The sequence below is a fragment of the Salmo salar genome, chromosome 13 (assembly GCF_965601325.2).
Source record: "Salmo salar chromosome 13, fSalSal1, whole genome shotgun sequence".
Taxonomy (NCBI): domain Eukaryota; kingdom Metazoa; phylum Chordata; class Actinopteri; order Salmoniformes; family Salmonidae; genus Salmo; species Salmo salar.
The window spans coordinates 11,685,738-11,709,955 of NC_138303.1; the positions used below are offsets into that span (position 1 = coordinate 11,685,738).

Below are 24,218 nucleotides of genomic sequence, written 5' to 3' on the forward strand. Positions count from 1 at the left end.
TTCAGACACAGATTCCGATTTTCTTTTCTCATTAAAAACGGGATTTGTCACCAAATACCAAAATAAAAATGCAAGACAGAAAAAAAAACACAGTTGAAGTATATCAGATACCTAAAGACAAGTACTTTAGAGTATTTTACACATATATTGGACTCCGGCCTACTCTGCTCTGTACCTCTTTTAATCTCTGATAACTTACCCACAATCAGCCCCATGCTGATGTATAGGTATACCACGCTGGTGGCAAAGACACTCATGAGGAAGCCTACACCGACCAGCACAGCCCCAGCTATAGAGGTCACTCTGTTACCCAGCTTCACACACGATACAGCGGCCAGGGGACCTAACACAGGAACAAACAGAAAAACATGAAAATGTATCCCATAATTCATCCATCCAATCACGAAGCTCTTAGTAGGACAGACAGGCGTCAGATGTTGTCAGTGATGCAACACAAGAGCCAGACCCCAGACCCCAGACCCAGACCCCAGACCCCCCGACCCAGACCCAGACCCCAGACCCAGACCCCAGACCCCTGACCCAGACCCCCCGACCCAGACCCCAGACCCCAGACCCATACCCCAGACCTCCCGACCCAGACCCCAGACCCCCCGACCCAGACCCAGACCCCAGACCCAGACCCCCGACCCAGACCCAGACCCAGACCCCCGACCCCAGACCCAGACCCCCCGACCCAGACCCCCCGACCCAGACCCCAGACCCCCCGACCCAGACCCCCAAGGGGCGAGTGATGTGGTCAGACTTTGGTTTTATGTGAACTCTGACCTCACACACACTGCACATTTCACACTGCACACTCACACATCTGAATTAAACACGCACACACACAGATACAGTACAGTGGAGGCTGCTGAGGGGAGGACGGCTCATAATAACGGCTCGAATGGAGTAAATGGAATGGCATCAAACACCTGGACACCATGTGTTTGATGTATTTGATACCGTTCCAATCATTCCTCTCCAGCCGTTATCACGAGCCCATCCTCCCCAATTAAGCTGCCACCAACCTCTGACCTGTGATACAGTAGTAGTCTGAGTGTTTTCATGTCATGTGAACTCTGACCTCCAGAGAGCCGCAGGCTAGACATGATCGAGCCGATCCAGCTGATACTCTCTGCCGACCCTCCGAACTCATCCTGGAATGCCACGAAAAAGATCCCAAAGGTCTTCAGGGTCCCCATCACCAGCACATTCACCTGGAGTCAGAGACAGACAGAGGGACACAGGTAGGCAGACGTACACACACACACACATGATCTGCCACACTACAAAATGCAGGGTTGGGGTTAGGGTTTGGGTCAATTCCCTTTCTATTGCAGTCAATTCAGGAGGTATACTGAAATTCCAAATTGGAATTCGGTTTACTTTTACAAATTGACTGGAATCTAAATGGAATTGACCCTAACCCTGAGTCATTGTATAACATATGAACAATTATATAAAAAGAAATGCTAGAAACATGTCCAATAGATAAACATTTGGAGAACCTCCAAAAACTCAAAGATGAGGAAAGAAGAAGCTGTACCAGGAAGCAGTGAAGTACGACCATCCAGCCCCAGCCACCATCCGGGGAATCCTCATAATGAATCTCCTTCTCTTTCTTCTCCTCTTTCTTCATACAGGCGTTCAGGGCATTATTCCTGTTGAACAGGCTGAGCTTGGCAGCCTTGGGCTCGCTGCAAACATACCACAACAATGCAACACTTTTCAAAGTAAACAATAGCTATGGAACACTTTTTCAAAGTAAAATGTTACAATGTAATGCTTACAAAAAAACATAATGGAACACTTTCAAAGGACTGTAAACCACCGCATCTATGGGCTTAGTTACTCAGCCTCAGCACATTCTGATAATAATCCTAATCATGAGCCGTACAGTAAATCTCAGCTAAACGCTTGATGAGAACATAAGAAAAATGTTCGGTATAGAATTATATAATCTACTGTATACTGTACTGGTATATATTGTACACGAAAAGCTGTGGTCATAAAATTACTTTTTATTTATTTTATGAAATAAGTCTTATTCCAAATGTACTGTATGTAATCAATACAAAAACCTCTAAAAGTAGTGGCTCATTTGACCTCTACTGACAAAGCTTTAGTTGTACAGTAGCTACCGTAGAGACACTGCAATGTCTTCATACGTTAAAGAATAGTTTTAAAGTAATCAACCGTGGCTACTTATTCATTATTTTTATCTCCTCTTGTTGTTATTTGGTTCAGTGATGGATAAGGACAGGTTACTAACTCCTAGTGGTTAGTGCAGACAGAGTCACTGGGCAGATAATTTCAGGGTTGTTAACATTAAGGCCTGTGACGATACCAGTACCATATTATTTTTTTCCATGGCAAAAATAAAAACACCAAGCAGACCAAACTCTTTGGTCCTTTTTAAAAACCTTCTGTATGTAAAATATTGTGTTCTATAACCTGGAAAACAAATACAAGTGACTCTGGATGACATCATAATGATATTTGTTTGCCAACATTAGGGATGTTTCTTTAAGAAGTTAAGTCCACTTCATGTTATATTTCTTTGCTAAGATACTAAGGAGTATCGCGATACTGGTATCGTCCCGGCCCTAGTTAACAGGTCACTGGACCTTAGTGTTTTAGGTGTGTTTACAACACGTGTCTGAAGTAGAGTAGATCTCCTTGGTCCGACTGTCTGTGGGTGAATGTGAAGATTTCACACTAGGACCAATAGAATGGTCTAAATTAAAATGTGTAAGGAGTGGAACAAAATCCCTCCTGAGATGTGTGCAAACCTGGTGGCCAACTACAAGAAACGTCTGACCTCTGTGATTGCCAACAAGGGTTTTGCCACCAAGTACTAAGTCATGTTTTGCAGAGGGGTCAAATACGTATTTCCCTCATTAAAATGCAAATCAATTTATAACATTTTTGACATGCGTTTTTCTGGATTTTTTTGTTGTTATTCTGTCTCTCACTGTTCAAATAAACCTACCATTAAAATGATAGACTGATAATTTCTTTGTCAGTGGGCAAACGTACAAAATCAGCAGGGGATCAAATACGTTTTTCCTTCACTGTATAGAGTCCCCCGAGTAAAAGCACTGTCAACAACACTATACTTGTCCCAGGATAATGTACATTTCCTATAGTCACTGGTCAAGTGCAATGCTGCTGACAGCGCTTTACTCGAGGGGCTCGATAGATAGAGAGTTGAGGATACTGAGAGGTTGGGAGTTCTTAGAAACTGTAAATTATCATTTATCACCCATCTAGCTACACATGATTTGTGTGTGTGTGTGTGTGTGTGTGTGTGTGTGTGTGTGTGTGTGTGTGTGTGTGTGTGTGTGTGTGTGTGTGTGTGTGTGTGTGTGTGTGTGTGTGTGTGTGTGTGGGTCATGGATCACCAGCAAGGACATGAGGTCCCAGCTTTGTGAACATGACTCTGTGTGTGTGTGTGTAGGACCCCAGCTTTGCTAACATGAATCTGTAGCCTTGTGTCGCAAGGTTCTCCCTGGAATTAGGAGTGGTTGAGGAGATTGACTTGGTCATGACTCTTTAAATCTGTCTAAGCCAGCTGTGTGGTGATAATGACTAGCAGCCAACTGTGGGGTGGTAATGACTTGCAGCCAGCTGTGGGGTGATAATGACTTGCAGCCAGCTGTTTGGCAATAATGACTTGCAGCCAGCTGTGGGGTGATAATGACTAGCAGCCAGCTGTGGGGTGATAATGACTAGCAGCCAGCTGTGGTTGGATAATGACTAGCAGCCAGCTGTGGGGCGATAATGACAAGCAGCCAGCTGTGGGGCGATAATGACAAGCAGCCAGCTGTGGGGCGATAATGACAAGCAGCCAGCTGTGGGGCGATAATGACAAGCAGCCAGCTGTGTGGTGATAATGACTAGCAGCCAGCTGTGGGGCGATAATGACAAGCAGCCAGCTGTGTGGTGATAATGACTAGCAGCCAGCTGTGGGGTGATAATGACTAGCAGCCAGCTGTGGGGCGATAATGACTAGCAGCCAGCTGTGTGGCGATAATGACTTGCAGCCAGCTGTGGGGCGGTAATGACTAGCAGCCAGCTGTGGGGCGATAATGACAAGCAGCCAGCTGTGGAGTGATAATGACAAGCAGCCAGCTGTGGGGCGATAATGACAAGCAGCCAGCTGTGAGGCGATAATGACTAGCAGCAGCTGTGTGGCGATAATGACTAGCAGCCAGCTGTGGGGTGATAATGACTAACAGCCAGCTGTGGGGCGGTAATGACTAGCAGCCAGCTGTGGGGCGGTAATGACTTGCAGCCAGCTGTGGGGCGGTAATGACAAGCAGCCAGCTGTGGGGCGGTAATGACTAGCAGCCAGCTGTGGGGCGGTAATGACTAGCAGCCAGTTGTGGGGTGATAATGACAAGCAGCCAGCTGTGGGGCGGTAATGACTTGCAGCAAGCTGTGGGGTGATAATGACTTGCAGCCAGCTGTGGGGCAGTAATGACTAGCAGCCAGCTGTGGGGCGGTAATGACTAGCAGCCAGCTGTGGGGCGATAATGACTAGCAGCCAGCTGTGGGGCGATAATGACTAGCAGCCAGCTGTGGGGCGATAATGACAAGCAGCCAGCTGTGTGGCGATAATGACTAGCAGCCAGCTGTGTGGCGGTAATGACTAGCAGCCAGCTGTGGGGTGATAATAACTAGCAGCCAGCTGTGGGGCGATAATGACTTGCAGCCAGCATGTGGGGGCGATAATGACTAGCAGCCAGCTGTGGGGTGATAATGACTAGCAGCCAGCTGTGGGGCGATAATGACAAGCAGCCAGCTGTGGGGCGATAATGACTAGCAGCCAGCTGTGGGGCGATAATGACTAGCAGCCAGCTGTGGGGCGGTAATGACTAGCAGCCAGCTGTGGGGCGGTAATGACTAGCAGCCAGCTGTGGGCCGGTAATGACTAGCAGCCAGCTATGGGGCGATAATGACTAGCAGCCAGCTGTGGGGCGGTAATGACTAGCAGGCAGCTGTGGGGCGGTAATGACTTGCAGCCAGCTGTGGGCGGTAATAACAAGCAGCCAGCTGTGGGGCGGTAATGACTAGCAGCCAGCTGTGGGGCGGTAATGACAAGCAGCCAGCTGTGGGGCGATAATGACAAGCAGCCAGCTGTGGGGCGGTAATGACTAGCAGCCAGCTGTAGGGCGGTAATGACTTGCAGCCAGCTGTGGGGTGATAATGACTTGCAGCCAGCTGTGGGGCGGTAATGACTAGCAGCCAGCTGTGGGGTGATAATGACAAGCAGCCAGCTGTGGGGCGATAATGACAAGCAGCCAGCTGTGGGGCAATACTGACTAGCAGCCAGCTGTGGGGCGATAATTACTTGGCTGTGGGGCGATAATGCTTGGCTGGCTGTGGGGCGATAATGACTAGCAGATAGCTGTGGGGTGATAATGACTAGCAGCCAGCTGTGGGGTGATAATGACTACTACCAGTGTGTCCCAAATGGAACCCTATTCCCTTTGGACCAGTGTACTATAAAGAGAATAGGCTGACATTTGGGACAAAGCCCAAGCCTGGACTTGGTCGCTCCATAAACCAGACAAAAACACTTTAACATGCGAACAAACTTGGCCTGAAACCAGTACCTTCCAACTACGTTGCAGACGCTGCATTGTTGGGCAACCAATTGCTACAAATATAGGATCTTAACTTGATTACCCTGTTGCAGGAGAGCCTACCTGAGGTTTAAAAAGGCTTCTGAACTATGACATTTCACCTATGAAATGTCAGACTTGATTTTCTCGTACGAAAAACATTTCGACCCATACAAAAATGTTGATTAATTAATTATAATATACATTTCCTGTTGCTGCATGATTATTTTCTTGCTGGAGCAACCTGGCTCAAATTAAGATCCTACATCTGTATATCATATGATGTGGTTAGCTGGTATGCCAGTCTGCAATGTAGGTCAGCCTGGCCAATGTTTGGTTGTGTTGGTGAAACACAAAAGCATTCCAAGAAACACCTCCACATTTCCAAGACTCCTGCCAGCCCACCCCAGCTGCCCCAACTTCTTTCTTCAGGAACATCTATCCCAGTTAGACAACAGGTCCCCAATAGCACCTAGCAGTTTGCACTTGTATTTTCTCACTAAATCAAATCAAATTTCATTGGTCACATACACATGGTTAGCAGATGTTAATGCGAGTGTAGCAAAATGTTTGTGCTTCGAGTTCTGACAATGCAGTAATATCTAACAAGTAATCTAACAAATTCACAACAACTACCTCATACACACAAATTTAAAGGGATGAATAAGATTATGTATATATAAATATATGGATGAGTGACGGCCGTGCGGCATAGGCAAAGATGCAGTAGATGGTATAGAATACAGTATATACATATGAGATGAGTAGCACTAGCACTGCCTTTGCTGCTAGCTGCCTTATTGAGGAAAACATTTACTTACTATGACTGTGATATGTGGTTGTCTCACCAAGCCACCAACTAACTGTAAGTCACTCTGGATAAGAGTGTCTGCTAAATGACTCAGATGTAATGTGTAATCAACAGCCATACACTGAGTCAACAGTCTTCAAGTGAAATACATACTGTATCCTCTCATACAACAACCAACACGTTGCAAAATATTCCACACCTCCATTGATTACTGACACAATCCTGAACTAAGGCCAGAGGTCAAAGTCTCTGAGCTACAGAGGGTCATTCAAATCAGCACACAGATAGGTGATGGATACTGTCTGACCCCTGACAACACTTCCTTTTGGTGTCTGTTGACCTCGGTTGGTACTTTGCATCATACAACCCTTATATAATTCAAGGCACTTTGATGAATAGACCATTTAAAACACCTTTTATGGATAGGCCAGGATAAAAACGACCTGACGCATTGTAGTAGTTAGGCCTAGGGTAAAGATATCCTATGGAGGGCTTGGTTTTTATTCACATGAAAGGGAAAAATAGCAATCTTTTTTCGTTTGTTGGTCTATTCGTCAGAGTGCCTTGAATTGAAAATATACTGCACATCCTAAAACACACACACACACACACACATCCATACTTGCAAACTTCATTTGGCTTGGTCAAGTATCCGCCCCTACTTGCATACTTCATTTGGCTTGGTCAAGTATCCTCCCCTACTCGCATACTTAATTTGGCTTGGTCAAGTATCCATCCCTACTTGCATACTCAGTTTGGCTTGTTCAAGTATCCATCCTTACTTGCATACCTCATTTGGCTTGTTTAAGTATCCGTCCCTACTTGCATACTTCCCTTGGCTTGTTCAAGTATCCATCTCCAAGAGAACCTCTCAAAATTGCTTACCAAAGATGCACTTCTCCAAAAAAACACATTTTACCATTACTTACAGTACATTTGGAAAGTATTCAGACCCCTTGACTTTTTCCACATTTTGTTACGTTTCAGCCTTATTCTAAAATTGACTAAATATTTTTCCCCTCATCAATCTACACACAATACCTCATAATAACAAAGCAAAAACAGGTTTTTAGATATAATTTTTTTACATTTATTAAACATAAAAAAACAGAAATACCTTATTTACGTAAGTATTCAGACCCTTAGCTATGAGACTCGAAATTGAGCTCAGGTGCATCCTATTTCCATTGATCATCCTTGAGATGTTTCTACAACTTGATTGAAGTCTACCTGTGGTAAATCAAATTGATTGGACATGATTTGGAAAGGCACACACCTGTCTATATTAGGTCCCACAGTTGACAGTGCATGTCAGCAAAACAACTAAGCCATGAGGTTGAAGGAATTGTCCGTAGAGCTTCGAGACAGGATTGTGTCGAGGCACAGATCTGGGGAAGGGAGCGGCAAGTGGCCTGGTGGGTAAGAGTGTTGGGCCAGTAACCGAAAGGTTGCTGGATCGAATCCCTGAGCTGACAAGGTAAAAATCTGTCATTCTGCCCTTGAGCAAGGCAGCTAACCCACTGTTCCCTGGTCACTGTGGATGTTGATTAAGGGAGCCCTCCACACCTCTCTGATTCAGAGGAATTGGGTTAAATGCAGAAGACACATTTCAGTTGAATGCTGTACAACTGACTAGGTATCCCCTTTCCCTTCTTAAATGAAAGAAGTTTGGAACTACCAAGACTCTCCCTAAAGCTGGCTGCCTAGCTAAACTGAGCAATTGGGGGAGAAGGGCCTTGGTCAGGGAGGTGACCAAGAACCCGATGGTCACTCTGACAGAGTGCCTGATTGGTGGAGTGCTGCAGAGATGGTTGTCCTTCTCCCATCGCTGCAACACTGTGTGTGCCTTTACTGAGTAAAGGGTACTTCTGTAAATGTCATATTTCCTTCTTTTTATAAATGTGCAATAACCTGTTTTTTACATTTACATTTACATTTAAGTCATTTAGCAGACGCTCTTATCCAGAGCGACTTACAAAATGGTGCATTCACCTTATGATATCCAGTGGAACAACCACTTTACAATAGTGCATCTAAATATTTTAAGGGGGGTATTCCTTAAAGAGGTGGGGTTTCAGGTGTCTCCGGAAGGTGGTGATTGACTCCGCTGTCCTGGCGTCGTGAGGGAGCTTGTTCCACCATTGGGGTGCCAGAGCAGCGAACAGTTTTGACTGGGCTGAGCGGGAACTGTGCTTCCTCAGAGGTAGGGGGGCCAGCAGGCCAGTGGTGGATGAACGCAGTGCCCTTGTTTGGGTGTAGGGCCTGATCAGAGCCTGAAGGTATGGAGGTGCCGTTCCCTTCACAGCTCCGTAGGCAATCACCATGGTCTTGTAGCGGATGCGAGCTTCAACTGGAAGCCAGTGGAGAGAGCGGAGGAGCGGGGTGACGTGAGAGAACTTGGGAAGGTTGAACACCAGACGGGCTGCGGCGTTCTGGATGAGTTGTAGGGGTTTAATGGCACAGGCAGGGAGCCCAGCCAACAGCGAGTTGCAGTAATCCAGACGGGAGATGACAAGTGCCTGGATTAGGACCTGCGCCGCTTCCTGTGTGAGGCAGGGTCGTACTCTGCGAATGTTGTGGAGCATGAACCTACAGGATCGGGTCACCGCCTTTTTCTCTGTCACTATGGGGTATTGTGTGTAGATTGATAAGGGAAATTTAAAACATTTCAGAATAAGGCTGTAACGTAACAAAAGTTGTAAAAAGTCAAGGGGTTTGATTACTTTCCGAATGCTCTGTACACAAAATACAAGGCTCCTGTATCGTTGCCTATGTGCAAGGCAGACTCAATTTTTTTTCCCCCATTAATATGGCATTATAGGAGGACTGAATAGTTTTAAGGAGCGTGTCTTTGGTAATCGGACGAGGGCGCTCTTTGAAAATGGGGATGGATAACCTACTTGAACAAGCAAAATGAAGTATGCAGGTGAATTGTGAATCATGAAAAAGCATGAAGGCAAAAAAAAATCAAAAAAATGTCAAAGCACTTTCAGTAGACCATTTAAAACCCCTTTATTCATAGGCTACTTAGCTATTTTTTATGTTTCGAAATACAACATCCACTTCCATGGGTCTTGTGTGTCACTGCTAGACAGGCTGCACTTCCGCTCTCAACTGTGTTACCGTTAAAACCTGCTTTTTGTGAGTCTTAAAATTGTCGCTTTGCGATTGTTTTTAAGGACAAACCTCAAATATTGCCACCGCTCCCACCTCAGTACAAGCAAGCTGATGTTAGACAGGTAAATTGACGAAACTGTCCAGGGTGTGCCAGTTTTTACATGACGGAACTGCAAACTAATGTGCGTTTGACACTTACGTCTGAGCACTAGCTGAAAATAGAACCCTTTAGTGAGAGAGAGAGAGAGAGAGAGAGAGAAGAGAGAGAGAAACAGAGAGAGAGAGAAAAAGAGAGAGCAAACAGGTCGATCAGGCTGATCAGAACATGACACTGGTTGGTTCACTTGTAGTGTGTGTGTGTGTGTGTGAGGAATGAGAGAAGAGTCATGTTTAGCTTCTATAGATCAAAATGCTGAAGGTGTGTGAATCATGTTCATTGTATGACATAGTGACACTAAGTACTGGGATGATGAGGAAACACTGCAGAGAATATTCCCATAAACACATCAACAGACTTGACAGATTTACACAGTTAACCATCAGTCATTTCTTTAAAAACAAAATAATGTCATATTCTGACAAGTAGATGTACTTTTCAATTGAATGGACATTTTCCCACAACATTTGTAGAAGTAATATTGTATCAAATCAAATCAAATTTTCTTGTTCACATTCACATGGTTAGCAGATGTTAATACGAGTGTAGCGAAATAGTTGTGCTTCTACTTCTGACAGTGCAGTAATATCTAACAAGTAATCTAACAAATTCACAACAACTACCTCATACAAACAAGTGTAAAGGGATGAATAAGAATATGTACATATAAATATATGGATGAGCGATGGCCGTGCGGCATAGGCAAGATGCAGTAGATGGTATAGAATACAGTATATACATATGGGATGAGTAATGTAGGAAATGTAAACATTTTTAAAGTGGTGTTATTTAAAGTGACTAGTGATACCTTTATTAAGTCCATTTATTAAAGTGGCCAGAGATTTGAGTCTCTATGTTAGTGATGGCTGTTTAACAATCTGATGGCCTTGAGATTGAAAAAGCTTCTGTCTCTCGGTCCCAGCTTTGATGCACCTATACTGACCTCGCCTTCTGGATGATAGCGGGGTGAACAGGCAGTGGCTCGGGTGGTTGTTGTCTTTGATGATCTTTTTGGCCTTCGTGTGACATCGGGTGCTCTAGGTGTCCTGGAGGGCAGGTAGTTTGCCCCCAATGATGCATTGGGCAGACCACACTACCCTCTGGAGAGCCTTGCGGTTGAGGGCGGTGCAGTTGCCGTACCAGGCGGTGATACAGCCCGACAGGATGCTCTCAATTGTGCAGCCGTAAAAGTTTGTGAGGTGAAAAGCCACATTTCTTCAGCCTCCTGAAGGTTGAAGAGGTTCTGTTGCACCTTCTTCACCACGCTGTCTGTGTGGGTGGACCATTTCAGTTTGTCCATGATGTGTACGCCGAGGAACTTAACTTTCCAACTACTCCACTACTGTCTCGTCGATGTGGATGGGGGGTACTCCCTCTGCTGTTTCCTGAAGTCCACGATCATCTCCTTAGTTTTGTTGACGTTGAGTGACAGGTTATTTTCCTGACACCACACTCAGAGGGCCCTCACCTCCTCCCTGTAGGCCGTCTCGTCGTTGTTGGTAATCAAGCCTACCACTGTAGTGTCGTCTGCAAACTTGATGATTGAGTTGGAAGCGTGCATAGCCATGCAGTCATGGGTGAACAGCGAGTACAGGAGAGGGCTGAGAACGCACCCTTGTGGGGACCTAGTGATGAGGATCAGCGGGGTGGAGATGTTGTTTCCTACCTTCACCACCTGGGTGCGGCCCGTTAGAAAGTCCAGGACCCAGTTGCACAGGCCGGGGTCGAGACCCAGGGTCTCGAGCTTAATGACGAGTTTGGAGGGTACTATGGTGTTAAATGCTGAGCTGCAGTCAATGAACAGCATTCTTACATAGGTATTCCTCTTGTCCAGATGGGAAATGGGCAGTGTGCAGTGTGATGGCGATTGCATCGTCAGTGGATGGGGCGGTAAGCAAATTGGAGTGGGTCTAGGGTATCAGGTAGGGTTGGAGGTGATATGATCCTTGACTAGTCTCTCAAAGCACTTCATGATGACAGAAGTGAGTGCAATGGGGCGATAGTCATTTAGTTCAGTTACCTTAGCTTTCTTGGGAACAGGAACAATGGTGGCCATCTTGAAGCATGTGGGGACAGCAGACTGGGATAGGGATTGATTGAATATGTCCGTAAACACACCCGCCAGCTGGTCTGCGCACGCTCTGAGGACGCGGCTAGGGATGCTGTCTGGGCCGGCAGCCTTGTGAGGGTTAACCTGTAGGGGCTAGGGGGCAGTATTTGCACGGCTGGATAAAAAACGTACCCGATTTAAACTGGTTACTACTCTTGCCCAGAAATGAGAATATGCATATAATTAGTAGATTTGGATAGAAAACACTAAAAGTTTCTAAAACTGTTTGAATGGTGTCTGTGAGTATAACAAAACTCATATGGCAGGCCAAAACCTGAGAAGATTCCATACAGGAAGTGCCCTGTCTGACAATTTGTTCTCCTTCTGTGGCATCTCTATCAAAAATACAGCATCTCTGCTGTAACGTGACATTTTCTAAGGCTTCCATTGGCTCTCAGAAGGCGCCAGAAAGTGGAATGACGTCTCTGCAGTCTCTGGGCGAAAAACAGCAGGAGTTTTTGTGAGTGGTCAGGCAGGGAACAATGACACTGGAGTGCGCGTCCACGAGACAACTCCATGTTTTCAGTCTTTGAATGAATACAACGTCGCCCGGTTGGAATATTATCGCTATTTTACGAGAAAAATAGCATAAAAATTGATTTTAAACAGCGTTTGACATGCTTCGAAGTACGGTAATGGAATATTTTGAATTTTTTTGTCACGAAATGCGCTCGCGCGTCACCCTTCGGATAGTGACCTGAACGCACGAACAAAACGGAGCTATTTCAATATAACTATGGATTATTTGGAACCAAAACAACATTTGTTGTTGAAGTACAAGTCCTGGGAGTGCATTCTGATGAAGAACAGCAAAGGTAATCCAATTTTTCTTATAATAAATCTGAGTTTGGTGAGGGCCAAACTTGGTGGGTGTCAAATTAGCTAGCCGTGATGGCCGGGCTATCTACTTAGAATATTGCAAAATGTGCTTTCGCCGAAAAGCTATTTTAAAATCTGACACCGCGATTGCATAAAGGAGTTCTGTATCTATAATTCTTTAAATAATTGTTATGTTTTTTGTGAACGTTAATCGTGAGTAATGTAGTAAATTCACCCGGAAGTTTGCGGTGGGTATGCTAGTTCTGAACATCACATGCTAATGTAAAAAGCTGGTTTTTGATATAAATATGAACTTGATTGAACAAAACATGCATGTATTGTATAACATTATGTCCTAGGAGTGTCATCGGATGAAGATCATCTAAGGTTAGTGCTGCATTTAGCTGTGGTTTTGGTTTTTGTGACATATATGCTTGCTTTGAAAATGGCTGTGTGATTATTTTTGGCAGGGTACTCTCCTGACATAATCTAATGTTTTGCTTTCGCTGTAAAGCCTTTTTGAAATCAGACAACGTGGTTAGATTAACGAGAGTCTTGTCTTTAAAATGGTGTAAAATAGTCATATGTTTGAGAAATTGAAGTTATAGCATTTATGAGGTATTTGTATTTCGCGCCACTCGATTCCACTGGCTGTTGACGGTGGGCGCAAGCGTCCCACCTTGCCCAGGGAGGTTAACACGTTCAAATGTTTTACTCACGTCGGCCACGGAGAAGGAAAGCCTACAGGCTTTGCTAGCGGGCCGTGTCAGTGGCACTGTATTGTCCTCAAAGCGAGCAAAGAAGTTGTTTAATTTGTCTGGGAGCAAGACATCGATGTCCGCGACGTGCCTGGTTTTCTTTTTGTAATCCATGATTGACTGTAGACCCTGCCACATACTTCCCGTGTTTGAGATACTTTGTCTCTATACTGACGCTTTGCTTGTTTGATTGCCTTGTGGAGGGAATAGCTGCACTGTTTGTATTCGGTCATGTTTCCAGTCACCTTGCCATGATTAAAAGCGGTGGTTCGCGCTTTCAGTTTTGTGCGAATGCTGCCATCAATCCACAGTTTCTGGTTAGGAAAGGTTTTAATAGTCACAGCAGGTAGGACATCTCCGATGCACTTGCTAATAAACTCACTCACCGAGTCAGCGTATACATCAATGTTATTGTCTGAGGCTATCCGGAACATGATCGAAGCAATCTTGAAGTGTGGAATATGATTGGACAGACCAGTGTTGGGTAGACCTGAGTACGGGCGTTTCCTGTTTTAGTTTCTGTCTATGGGCTGGGAGCAACAAAATGGAGTCATGGTCAGATTTTACGAAGGCATGGCGGGGGAGGGCTTTGTATACATCGCAGAAGTTAGAGTTGCAATGATCCAGAATGCTAGAGGCTCGTGTCACACATTCGATATGCTGATAGAATTTAGGAAGTATTGTTCTCAGGTTAGCTTTGTTAAAATCCCAAGCTTCAATGAATGCAGCCTCATGATGTATGGTTCCCAGTTTACATAGCTCAGTTCCCTGTAGCTCAGTTGGTAGAGCGTGGTGTTTGCAACACCAGGGTTGTGGGTTCGATTCCCACGGGGGGCCAGCAAAAAAAATTAAGAAATTGTATGAAATGTATGCATTCACTACTGTAAGTCGCTCTGGATAAGAGCGTCTGCTAAATGACTAAAATGTAAATGTAAAAAAGTTCTTTCAGGGCCGACGTGGTATCTGCTAGGGGGGGTTTTACACGGCTATGACTAATCAAAGAGAATTCTCTTGGAAGATAATGCGTCGACATAAGGAATACTAGGTCAGGTGAACAAAAGGACTTGAGTTACTGTATGTTGTTGTGATTACACCATGAATCGATATTCTTAAGGCATACACCCCCACCCTTCTTCTAACCAGAAAGATGTTTGTTTCTGTCGGCGCGATGCATGAAGAAACCGGGTGGCTGTACCGACTCTGACAACATATCCCGAGTGAGCCATGTTTCCGTGAAACAGAGAATGTTACAATCTCTGAAAGGCAACTTGTGCCCTAATTCCGTCCACCTTGTTATCAAGAGATTGGACATTGGCGAGTAATATGCTTAGAAGAGGTGGATGGTGTGCTCGCCTTCTGAGTCCGACCAGTAGGCCGCTCCGAATGCCTCTCCTGCGGGGCCGCGTTGTTTTGGGTCAGCCTCTGGGATAAGATCCCATGTCCAGGGTGAAGGTCAGAACAAAGGATCCGCTTCGGGAAAGACGTATTCCTGGTCGTAATGTTGGTAAGTTGACATCACTTTTATATCCAATAGTTCTTCCCGGCTGTATGTAATAACACTTGAGATTTTCTGTGCTAACAATGTAAGAAATAATACAAAAAAAAATAACTGCATAGTTTCCTAAGGGCCTGATTTATGCTGTTTTATACATATTATTATTAGTAGTTAGATGAATTAAAAGCAGCCATAGGATCTCTACAGTCATTAGTGGTTACAGGTACAGATACAGGCGGAGGTGTCATTTACCTGTTGTGTTCTTTAGGTAGCATGGTGAAAGCAGCAGCAGCAGAGATGTTACAAGAGAGAATTGAAAAGAAGATTTGTTGTCTACTGTAGCGTCATCCTCTGGTGTGTCTGGATAGGGAGATACATCTACAGCTGTATCAAGGTTAGCCTTGCACCTGTAACAACATAAACACAAGTTAGAAATAACTTGAAAATCACCCTAGAAAATGTTTAACCTCAAGGGTCTTTTATGGTTCGATAAAAGCTAAATGAAATGAAATTCATGGCAACAGTATGACTTGTCTTGAGAGAAAAACTTTCCCTGGTTGAAGTTAGCAAGCGTTGTACAGTCGTGGCCAAACGTTTTGAGAATGACACAAATATTAACTTTCACAAAGTCTGCTGCCTCAGTTTGTATGATGGCAATTTGCATATACTCCAGAATGGTATGAAGAGTGATCAGATGAATTGCAATTAATTGCAAAGTCCCTCTTTGCCATGCAAATGAACTGAATCCCCCAAAAACTATTCCACTGCATTTCAGCCCTGCCACAAAAGGACCAGCTTACATCATGACATAGATTCTCTCGTTAACACAGGTGTGAGTGTTGACGAGGACAGGGCTGGAGATCACTCGGTCATGCTGATTGAGTTTGAATAACAGACTGGAAACTTCAAAAGGAGGGTGGTGCTTGGAATCATTGTTCTTCCTCTGTCAATCATGGTTACCTGCAAGGAAACATGTGCCGTCATCATTGCTTTGCACAAAAAGGGCTTCACAGGGAAGGATATTGCTGCCAGTAAGATTGCACCTAAATCAACCATTTATCGGATCATCAAGAACTTCAAGGAGAGCGGTTCAATTGTTGTGAAGAAGGCTTCAGGGCGCCCAAGAAAGTCCAGCAAGCACCAGGACCGTCTCCTAAAGTTGATTCAGCTGTTGATTCAGCTGCTGATTCAGCACCGCCAGTACAGAGCTTGCTCAGGAATGGCAGCAGGCAGGTGTGAGTGCATCTGCACGCACAGTGAGGCGAAGACTTTTGGAGGATGGCCTGGTGTCAAGAAGGGCAGCAAAGAAGCCACTTCTCTCCAAGAAAAACATCAGGGACATATTCTACAAAAGGTACAGGGATTGGACTGCTGAGGACTGGGGTAAAGTCATTTTCTCTGATGAATCCCCTTTCCGATTGTTTGGGGCATCCGGAAAAAAGCTTGTCCGGAGAAGACAAGGTGAGCACTACCATCAGTCCTGTGTCATGCCAACAGTAAAGCATCCTGAGACCATTCATGTGTGGGGTTGCTTCTCAGCCAAGGGAGTGGGCTCACTCACAATTTTGCCTAAGAACACAGCCATGAATGAAGAATGGTACCAACACATCCTCTGAGAGTAAATTCTCCCAACCATCCAGGAACAGTTTGGTGATGAACAATGCCTTTTCCAGCATGACGGAGCACCTTGCCATAAGGCAAAAGTGATAACTAAGTGGCTCGGGGAACAAAACATCGATATTTTGGGTCCATGGCCAGGAAACTCCCCAGACCTTAATCCCATTGAGAACTTGTGGTCAATCCTCAAGAGGCAGGTGGACATACAAAAACCCACAAAGTCTGACACACTCCAAGCATTGATTATGCAAGAATAGGCTGCCATCAGTCAGGATGTGGCCCAGAAGTTAACCTGTTGGGGATAGGGGGCAGTATTGACACGGCTGGATAAAAAACGTACCCGATTTAATCTGGTTACTACTCCTGCCCAGTAACTAGAATATGCATATAATTATTGGCTTTGGATAGAAAACACCCTAACGTTTCTAAAACTGTTTGAATGGTGTCTGTGAGTATAACAGAACTCATATGGCAGGCAAAAACCTGAGAAGATTTCATGCAGGAAGTGGCCTGTCTGACAAGGTGTCGTTCTTCTTGTCTCTGTTTATTGAAGAGTGAGGATCTTAGCTGTACCGTGACACTTCCTACGGCTGCCATAGGCTCTCAGAAGGCGGCAAAATGCTGAATCGTGGCTTTGCAGGCTCTGGCTGAAACAAAGTAGTGCATTTGGGTAGTGGCTGGTTACAGTACTGTGAGACTCAGGCTCGTGCCCGCGTCGACTCAAAGCTTTGTTTTCTTTCCTCTGTTTAGCTAAATGGAGATTCCCGGTCGGAATATTATCGCTTTTTTACGAGAAAAATGGCATAAAAATGGATTTTAAACAGCGGTTGACATGCTTCGAAGTACGGTAATGGAATATTTAGAATTTTTTTGTCACGAATTGCGCCATGCGCGCGACCCTGATTTACCATTTCGGATAGTTTCTGGAACGCACGAACAAAACGGCGCTATTCGGATATAACGATGGATTATTTTGGACCAAACCAACATCTGTTATTGAAGTAGCAGTCCTGGGAGTGCATTCTGACAAAGACAACAAAAGGTAATCAAACTTTTGTAATAGTAAATCTGATATTGGTGAGTGCTAAACTTGCCGGGTGTCTAAATAGCTAGCCCGTGATGGCTGGGCTATGTACTTAGAATATTGCAAAATGTGCTTTCACCAAAAAGCTATTTTAAAATCGGACATATCGAGTGCATAGAGGAGTTCTGTATCTATAATTCTTAAAATAATTGTTATGCTTTTTGTGAACGTTTATCGTGAGTAATTTAGTAAATTGTTAGTGAATTCGCCGGAAGTTTGCGGGGGTATGGTAGTTCTGAACGTCACATGCTAATGTAAAAAGCTGGTTTTTGATATAAATATGAACTCGATTGAACAAAACATGCATGTATTGTATAACATAATGTCCTAGGGTTGTCATCTGATGAAGATCATCAAAGGTTAGTGCTGCATTTAGCTGTCTTCTGGGTTTTTGTGACATTATATGCTAGCTTGAAAAATGGGTGTCTGATTATTTCTGGCTTGGTACTCTGCTGACATAATCTAATGTTTTGCTTTCGTTGTAATCGGACAGTGTGGTTAGATTAACGAGAGTCTTGTCTTTAAATAGCTGTAAAATAGTCATATGTTTGAGAAATTGAAGTAATAGGATTTTTAAGGTATTTGAAAATCGCGCCACTGGATTACACTGGCTGTTGCGTAGGTGGGACGAATTCGTCCCGCCTAGCCCAGAGAGGTTAATTGACAGCATGCCAGGACAGATTGCAGAGGTCTTGAAAAAGAAGGGTCAACCCTGCAAATATTGATTTTTTGCATCATGTAATTGTCAATAAAAGCCTTTGCCACTTATGAAATGCTTGTAATTATACTTCAGTATTCCACAGTAACATCTGACAAAAATATCTAAAGACACTGAAACAGCAAACTTTGTGGAAATTAATATTTGTGTCATTCTCAATTTTTTTTAGCCACGACTGTACACAGATAACCACCCATCAAAACGTGAGCATGAAGACACAGTATTTAAATGAGATCCATTTGATTGACTTCTCACAATGACCACCTTTGCAGAATGATGCAACTTTCTTTGTGCCTTTCCAGATTCTCTTCAGGGTGATCAAATAGATCTAACAGGTCACGAAGGAGGACCCAGGGATCAAGACGAACTAGTCTTGAGATAATGAACGAGGCAAGATCCCCGTTTTCAAAAACACTAGGCTGGATGTCAACGATGACCACTAGCACAACGACCATTTTTCTTTGAGAAACTCTGAAAAAGCAGAGACATCTCTGGACAAACAGACAGAGAGACAGACATAAGGTAGGCGAGGGGGACAGACAGACCTAAAGCAATAGTCTAACCTTAGCACTCTTTCACCAGCCAAAAGGTTTGAGAAATTATGATAATCTATAGATTTGTTTTGTTATATTATATTATTAAAATCAAATTGGAGAGTCAGTTGGAAGTCAGTTGAAGCTGTCCTACAAAAACTGTCATGTCATTACAGTGCATCTTAATATTACTCTACATTTTGCTTTAAGAGCACGAGCAGGTTCAAACTAGATCATGCCAGATTGGATTTCCTTCCTGCAAGCCAGGGCTGAAGTAAGCTAAATGTCACCTCTGGCATGCATGACATGCATTGAACCACCACAGACCTGGTGCTCAGTCTGTCGGGTTATACCAGGGAGGAGTTGTCTGTTGGGTTATACCAGGGAGGAGCTGTCTGTTGGGTTATACCAGGGAGGAGCTGTCTGTTGGGTTATAGCAGGGAGGAGCTTTCCAGCACTTATCATTATCTCTGAGTTTCTATGCAGTGTTAAGGCCCCTGGGGTGGAGGCGTGCTAGTTATTGACACATACTATAGTATGTCACATTATACGCCACATAGCTGGCTGTGTGCTATGTCTGGACAGCTACCATATCCATCTTCTGTGTGAAGAGCTAGCATGTCTGGATAGCTAAGTTAGCATATTAATTTCCTATATTAAGACCAAGGGGCTCTGGTCTCATCTGTCTATCTATATAAGAACCCTATGATGGAAACCTTCAGGTCAGCCAAAATGTTAGTTAGAATCTTTCTCGCTGGGCAGAAACTGGATGAATAGCCGCTGTTTCCACGTTGTTTCAACTAAAATTCTATGTTTTTCCTGAAAAACGAATTGGATTTACCAAAAAGTAATCAAAGTAAACTCCTTTCAAGAATTGTTTCAAAAAAAAATTCACCCAACTTTTAACCTAAGTCCAATGATATGATTGACATTTTTATTGCCTTCACTTTGAATTCACGTAGACGTCGAATTGACGTTGGCTATACCCAGTGGGTTCAGTTACAGCATCCAACTCCCTTTGGAGTGTTGCGTCAACAATGGCTTAACAGGCAATTAATTACAATAAATTAGGCATGTCGATTGGTTTGTCCTGGAGTAGATCAGGTTGGAACAGGATATTGGTCATCAGGCAACCATAAAAGTTCAATTAAAAGAACAAAACCTGTTGAACTCATTATTCCATTGGAAAATGAAAGATTCTCTCATTTCAGAGTAATTGTTCTCATCAAGGTTTTTCCAATATTTGAGAGCAAACAACTAAAATGAAAGATATTTGATCATTGTAAGTTTTGAATACAATAGCCTGAGATAATGTATCAGTTTCCTTTAAAAGGATTTACTGTACGAACAAGCTCTGTGACCACAGATCTATAGCCACAACTAGTGTAGCTTTACCTCCCCATTAGACTCCATATTACTGTAATACAACACAATACTAATAGCCACTCTCACATTCTTGAATCCGCTCTTTTGGTGTTAATGAGAAAAGCAAATTACATTAGTCATGAGGAATGGTGAGATTAAGTTGCTAAGAAGCTGCTTGGTGATTAGGTGAAAAAGCTTTTGGCTTAGTTTATTATCCCTGAAAAGGAGAATGGAACGACCATACACCACAGTATTGTGAACTCATACGCCACAGTATTGTGAACTCATACGCCAAAGTATTCAAGTACTATTTGAAATCTTTAAAATACGTTGAGTGTTTGCATGTCCTCACCTGGAGTGCCAGGTGGTCAGGGTTTTATATTGGCTCCACTTGTGGTCAGAGCGTTGGACTAGTAACCGAAAGGTTGCAAGATCAAATCCCTGAGCTGACAAGACAAAAAATCTGTTGTTCTGCCCCTGAACAAGGCAGTTAACCCACTGTTCCCCGGTAGGCTGTCATTGAAAATAAGAACTGGTTCTTAACTGCCTTGCCTGGCAAAAAAAAAATGAATTAAATGAACTGGGAGAGTTTAAAACATTTTTTTTTTTTTAAATACTATTTGAACCGAGGTATGGACCATACACCATAACAGTATTGTAAATATAAACTCATAGAGAGGTCTCTTACCATATACAAATCTGCTGGACCAGTTGTTCTCTTTTTAGATCAGAGTTTTCTTGTTGCATTGTGGCCCCTCACTCACCCTACAGTCACAACTCTGTTTGGGGAAAAAATAGATAAATCACTACCCACTAGCTGTTTGAATTCAGTTAGAGGAACACAAAGGTCATAAACGTATGTTTGAATTCAGTTACAGTAACCTTATAACAACCAGGTGACCAGGTCAAGAACACAGAAATGAACTGAACATTAAATGGGCAATCTGGGATTGGCACATTACTTTTGGGACTTTTAAATGAATGACTTAAAATAAATGAATGACATATAGCCAGATCCCAGATTGCTTCATTAAGTTATTATGTAAGACCATATGAACATATCCCCCCCCCCCCCCAAGTATTTCACACAAGATGAATAATCCAGGGGCGGAAATCCCGGGGGGGACGGGGGGGACATGACCCCCCCATCCTGGGAAAAATATGATTTGTCCCCCCCAATATATCACTGAAACATAACTATGTAATTTAAATAATATTAATAATACGCAATGAAAGCAATTGTGCTGATTATAGACACTTAATAGCTTGTTTTTAAGTTTCAAAAGATTGCGACCCCCCCACCCTTTGCCTCACAATGGTTTGATCCACTGCCAGTTCCTTAGCTTGCGAGGTAACGTAGAGGTCGTATCTACTGTCTGAAAGGCACTCAATGCACGTAACTGACGTGAGGTTAATCCAGTCAATTGCGCACACACACTAGCTGAATATGCAGAGCTAGCGCGCAAATATGAACTATTAAGCTAGCTAGTACCTATTCCATTTATGTGGCGTCGTCAAAGATGGAATCTTTGCTATCGTTAATTTATTCCAAGATCAGCATGCATGTAAGTTAGTGCTTCAAAGTCCCTGTGATAAGGTTAGCGATAAACTGAACAGAACTACACTCTCTTCTACCATTGTTTTAAATATATTTAACGGTCTCGTTGCAAAAGCTAAATTGTCGCAAGGGAACTTTTATTTATATATTTTATTTCATCTTTATTTAACCCGGGTAGCAAAGATTATAGCAAACACCACTGAATTGGTGCTCGCTAGCTTTGCAAATTCAGCTATTGTTAGAAGCCAGCCAATATGAAACAAACTATTAAAATTACAAAAGGTTGCAGCATATGTTGTGTAAATGGTGAACTCATACAGCTGTCAACTCTTGTCACTGCAATCCGTTTCACATTTGCTAGCTACCTTTTAGATCGAAGCCCATATAGAATGATAGAAGATAAGATGATAGAAGCCCATCTCCTACTGTAAATAACCTACATACTGTGTGTGTGTAGCCAACCAGGTAGAAAAATGGCAGAAAAATGGCAGAAAAAAGACGGACATCAGAGTATTTTTCAGTACACCAAAACGCAAAGTAAGAACCCTAGTAGCCTAATATCTCAAAGACTAGTTGATAAAATGTTCACAAGAAAAAAATGTAATTCTAATGGGAATGTTTCACAATGATGTCATTAGGCAGAGCAGGCAACAGATGGCACACAGACAGCAAAGTTGGGGACAGATATGCAGGGACAGACTGGCAGAGACAGGGAGTCTCAGGTAAGTTTGTTGAGTCTTTGTTTGGCAACATTATGAAAGGTTCTCAATTTTTTTTACTTGTAAAATAGGAACATAATTGGAAAATGCCATGGATACCCCCACTCTCAACTTAAACTGGTGACTGAACTAAGATTTGTTAAAGGCAATGGTATTGCTGTTGTGATTAGTTGTGTAGTTTTGGGTACCGGTAGTTAGGAGTACGGCAAACACCTTATTTCTTTGGTTCCTCAATATACATTTACCATATTAAACGTAGGCTATGTGTTACAGCACTACTTTTGGTGTCCCCCTCAGGAATTGCTCTTGAGAAAATGTAATGTAATTGTCCCCTCCAAAGTTGATATCAGATTTTCGCCCCTGGAATAATCACGACTAATTGTCACCGCTAATTCATTTAATAAAGGACTTCTGTGTTAATAGATTCGATCAAACTACATCGGTGCAGTGCCCGGGCACTCCAAATCGCACATGATTGAAATTACAACAAATAAAACGTTGTGTGTAGCAGCAATCATTAATAGTAGGCTACAGCCAACAACAAAACATAACTTCAAAATAGACTAATATAAATGATTATGTGTTTGTGACTTTTTTTTAAACAATAAAAGCATATCCCCAAAGCCCTATAAAAATAAATACAGAAATGCAAAAACACTTCAGTATAGAACACTTAGATATTGATTCATGAAAACTGAAATTACAGTCTTTAACATACTTATATACATACCTTAATCTTCCATCAGATTTTGCAGTGTTTTCCTCTTGATCTCAAATAGTAAGCAATATCGACGGTGTTCTGCGCTCGAAGAGCTAGATGGGAGATTCCTACATTTTAGGTGCACCCTCTGTCCTTTTGATTGTGCACTTAATAGGCTGCTCCTACTTGGAGAAGTTTCCTTGGCATATACATCGACATAACAGGACCCGTTCCTTTGAGGATGAATGAGACATAACTTTAGTTAACTGTGTGTATTCCCCCGTCAGAGTTCAACAGAACATTTGCGATTAATTAAGAAGGGTCGCACGAACCAAAGTCGCTCTCACAGGGGCTGACACGTGACTGGCACGTAACGATCGCTCTGAAAACCTCCCAAAAGGTAGAAAAACGTCTCACTGCTCTGTCAAAACAGCATGTTAAAAACACTGTCTTCACCAGTAGGTTTTCTAGGCTAAAAGTTGAGCACGAACAATGTTAGTTGGAGATGATCGGAGATAGGGGGTCTTTCTGCAGGTTGACAGCCAGCCTAGGCGTTATCGCTGACTGCAGTGTTCTCGCCGCATGTAACCGGACATCCCATCCACTGCAGAGGAACTTTAGCGAAGGTCTGTATGACCTGAACTCCAATTGTGTAATAATAAGAGATTATTTAAATGGTATAAAACCATGTAACGACTAGGATTTGAAACTAATACATTCCACATTTAGGCCTATTATTTGCACAGAATTACCTCAGCAGGATGCCAAGAGAAATGCTGAACCATCTAAAGGAGAAAATAATGGACCCATGACACGAAGGTCAGAAGATTAAACCGGCCGGATCCCAGTTAAAGTTTATCGACCTGAAATGCCCTAGAAATGCATTGAACTGGAAATGTGTTCACTGAAAGCATGTGCACCTGCTGGGACAGTGAAGAGATACAAGTTGCAGACATGTGAACTGTGTATGTTCACTGTAGTAAAACATAATAGATGGAATTAAAACGAGGGAGAGAAAGAGAGAGCT

The 24,218-nt window shown here is 43.3% G+C and overlaps 1 protein-coding gene across 4 annotated transcripts in view; it reads right to left on the reverse strand.

Annotated features, from left to right (window-relative positions):
* LOC106566395 (putative monocarboxylate transporter 5) overlaps positions 1-23,978 on the reverse strand; it is a 66,886-nt gene extending 42,908 nt beyond the window's left edge. The window contains exons 1-6 of one of the 4 annotated variants that reach the window (XM_045692902.2): positions 23,524-23,978; positions 23,222-23,424; positions 20,903-20,993; positions 1,547-1,697; positions 1,085-1,217; positions 200-343 (exon numbers count right to left, since the gene is read on the reverse strand). In XM_045692902.2, coding sequence (XP_045548858.1) covers positions 200-343; positions 1,085-1,217; positions 1,547-1,697; positions 20,903-20,961 — 487 coding nt within the window. In that variant the 5' untranslated portion in view covers positions 20,962-20,993; positions 23,222-23,424; positions 23,524-23,978. Of the gene's footprint in view, positions 1-199; positions 344-1,084; positions 1,218-1,546; positions 1,698-15,149; positions 15,305-20,902; positions 20,994-23,221 lie in introns of all 4 variants that reach the window. The other 3 variants (XM_014134370.3, XM_045692901.2, XM_045692904.2) reach the window with 3 other exon arrangements.
* Between the last annotated feature and the right edge of the window lie 240 nt (positions 23,979-24,218).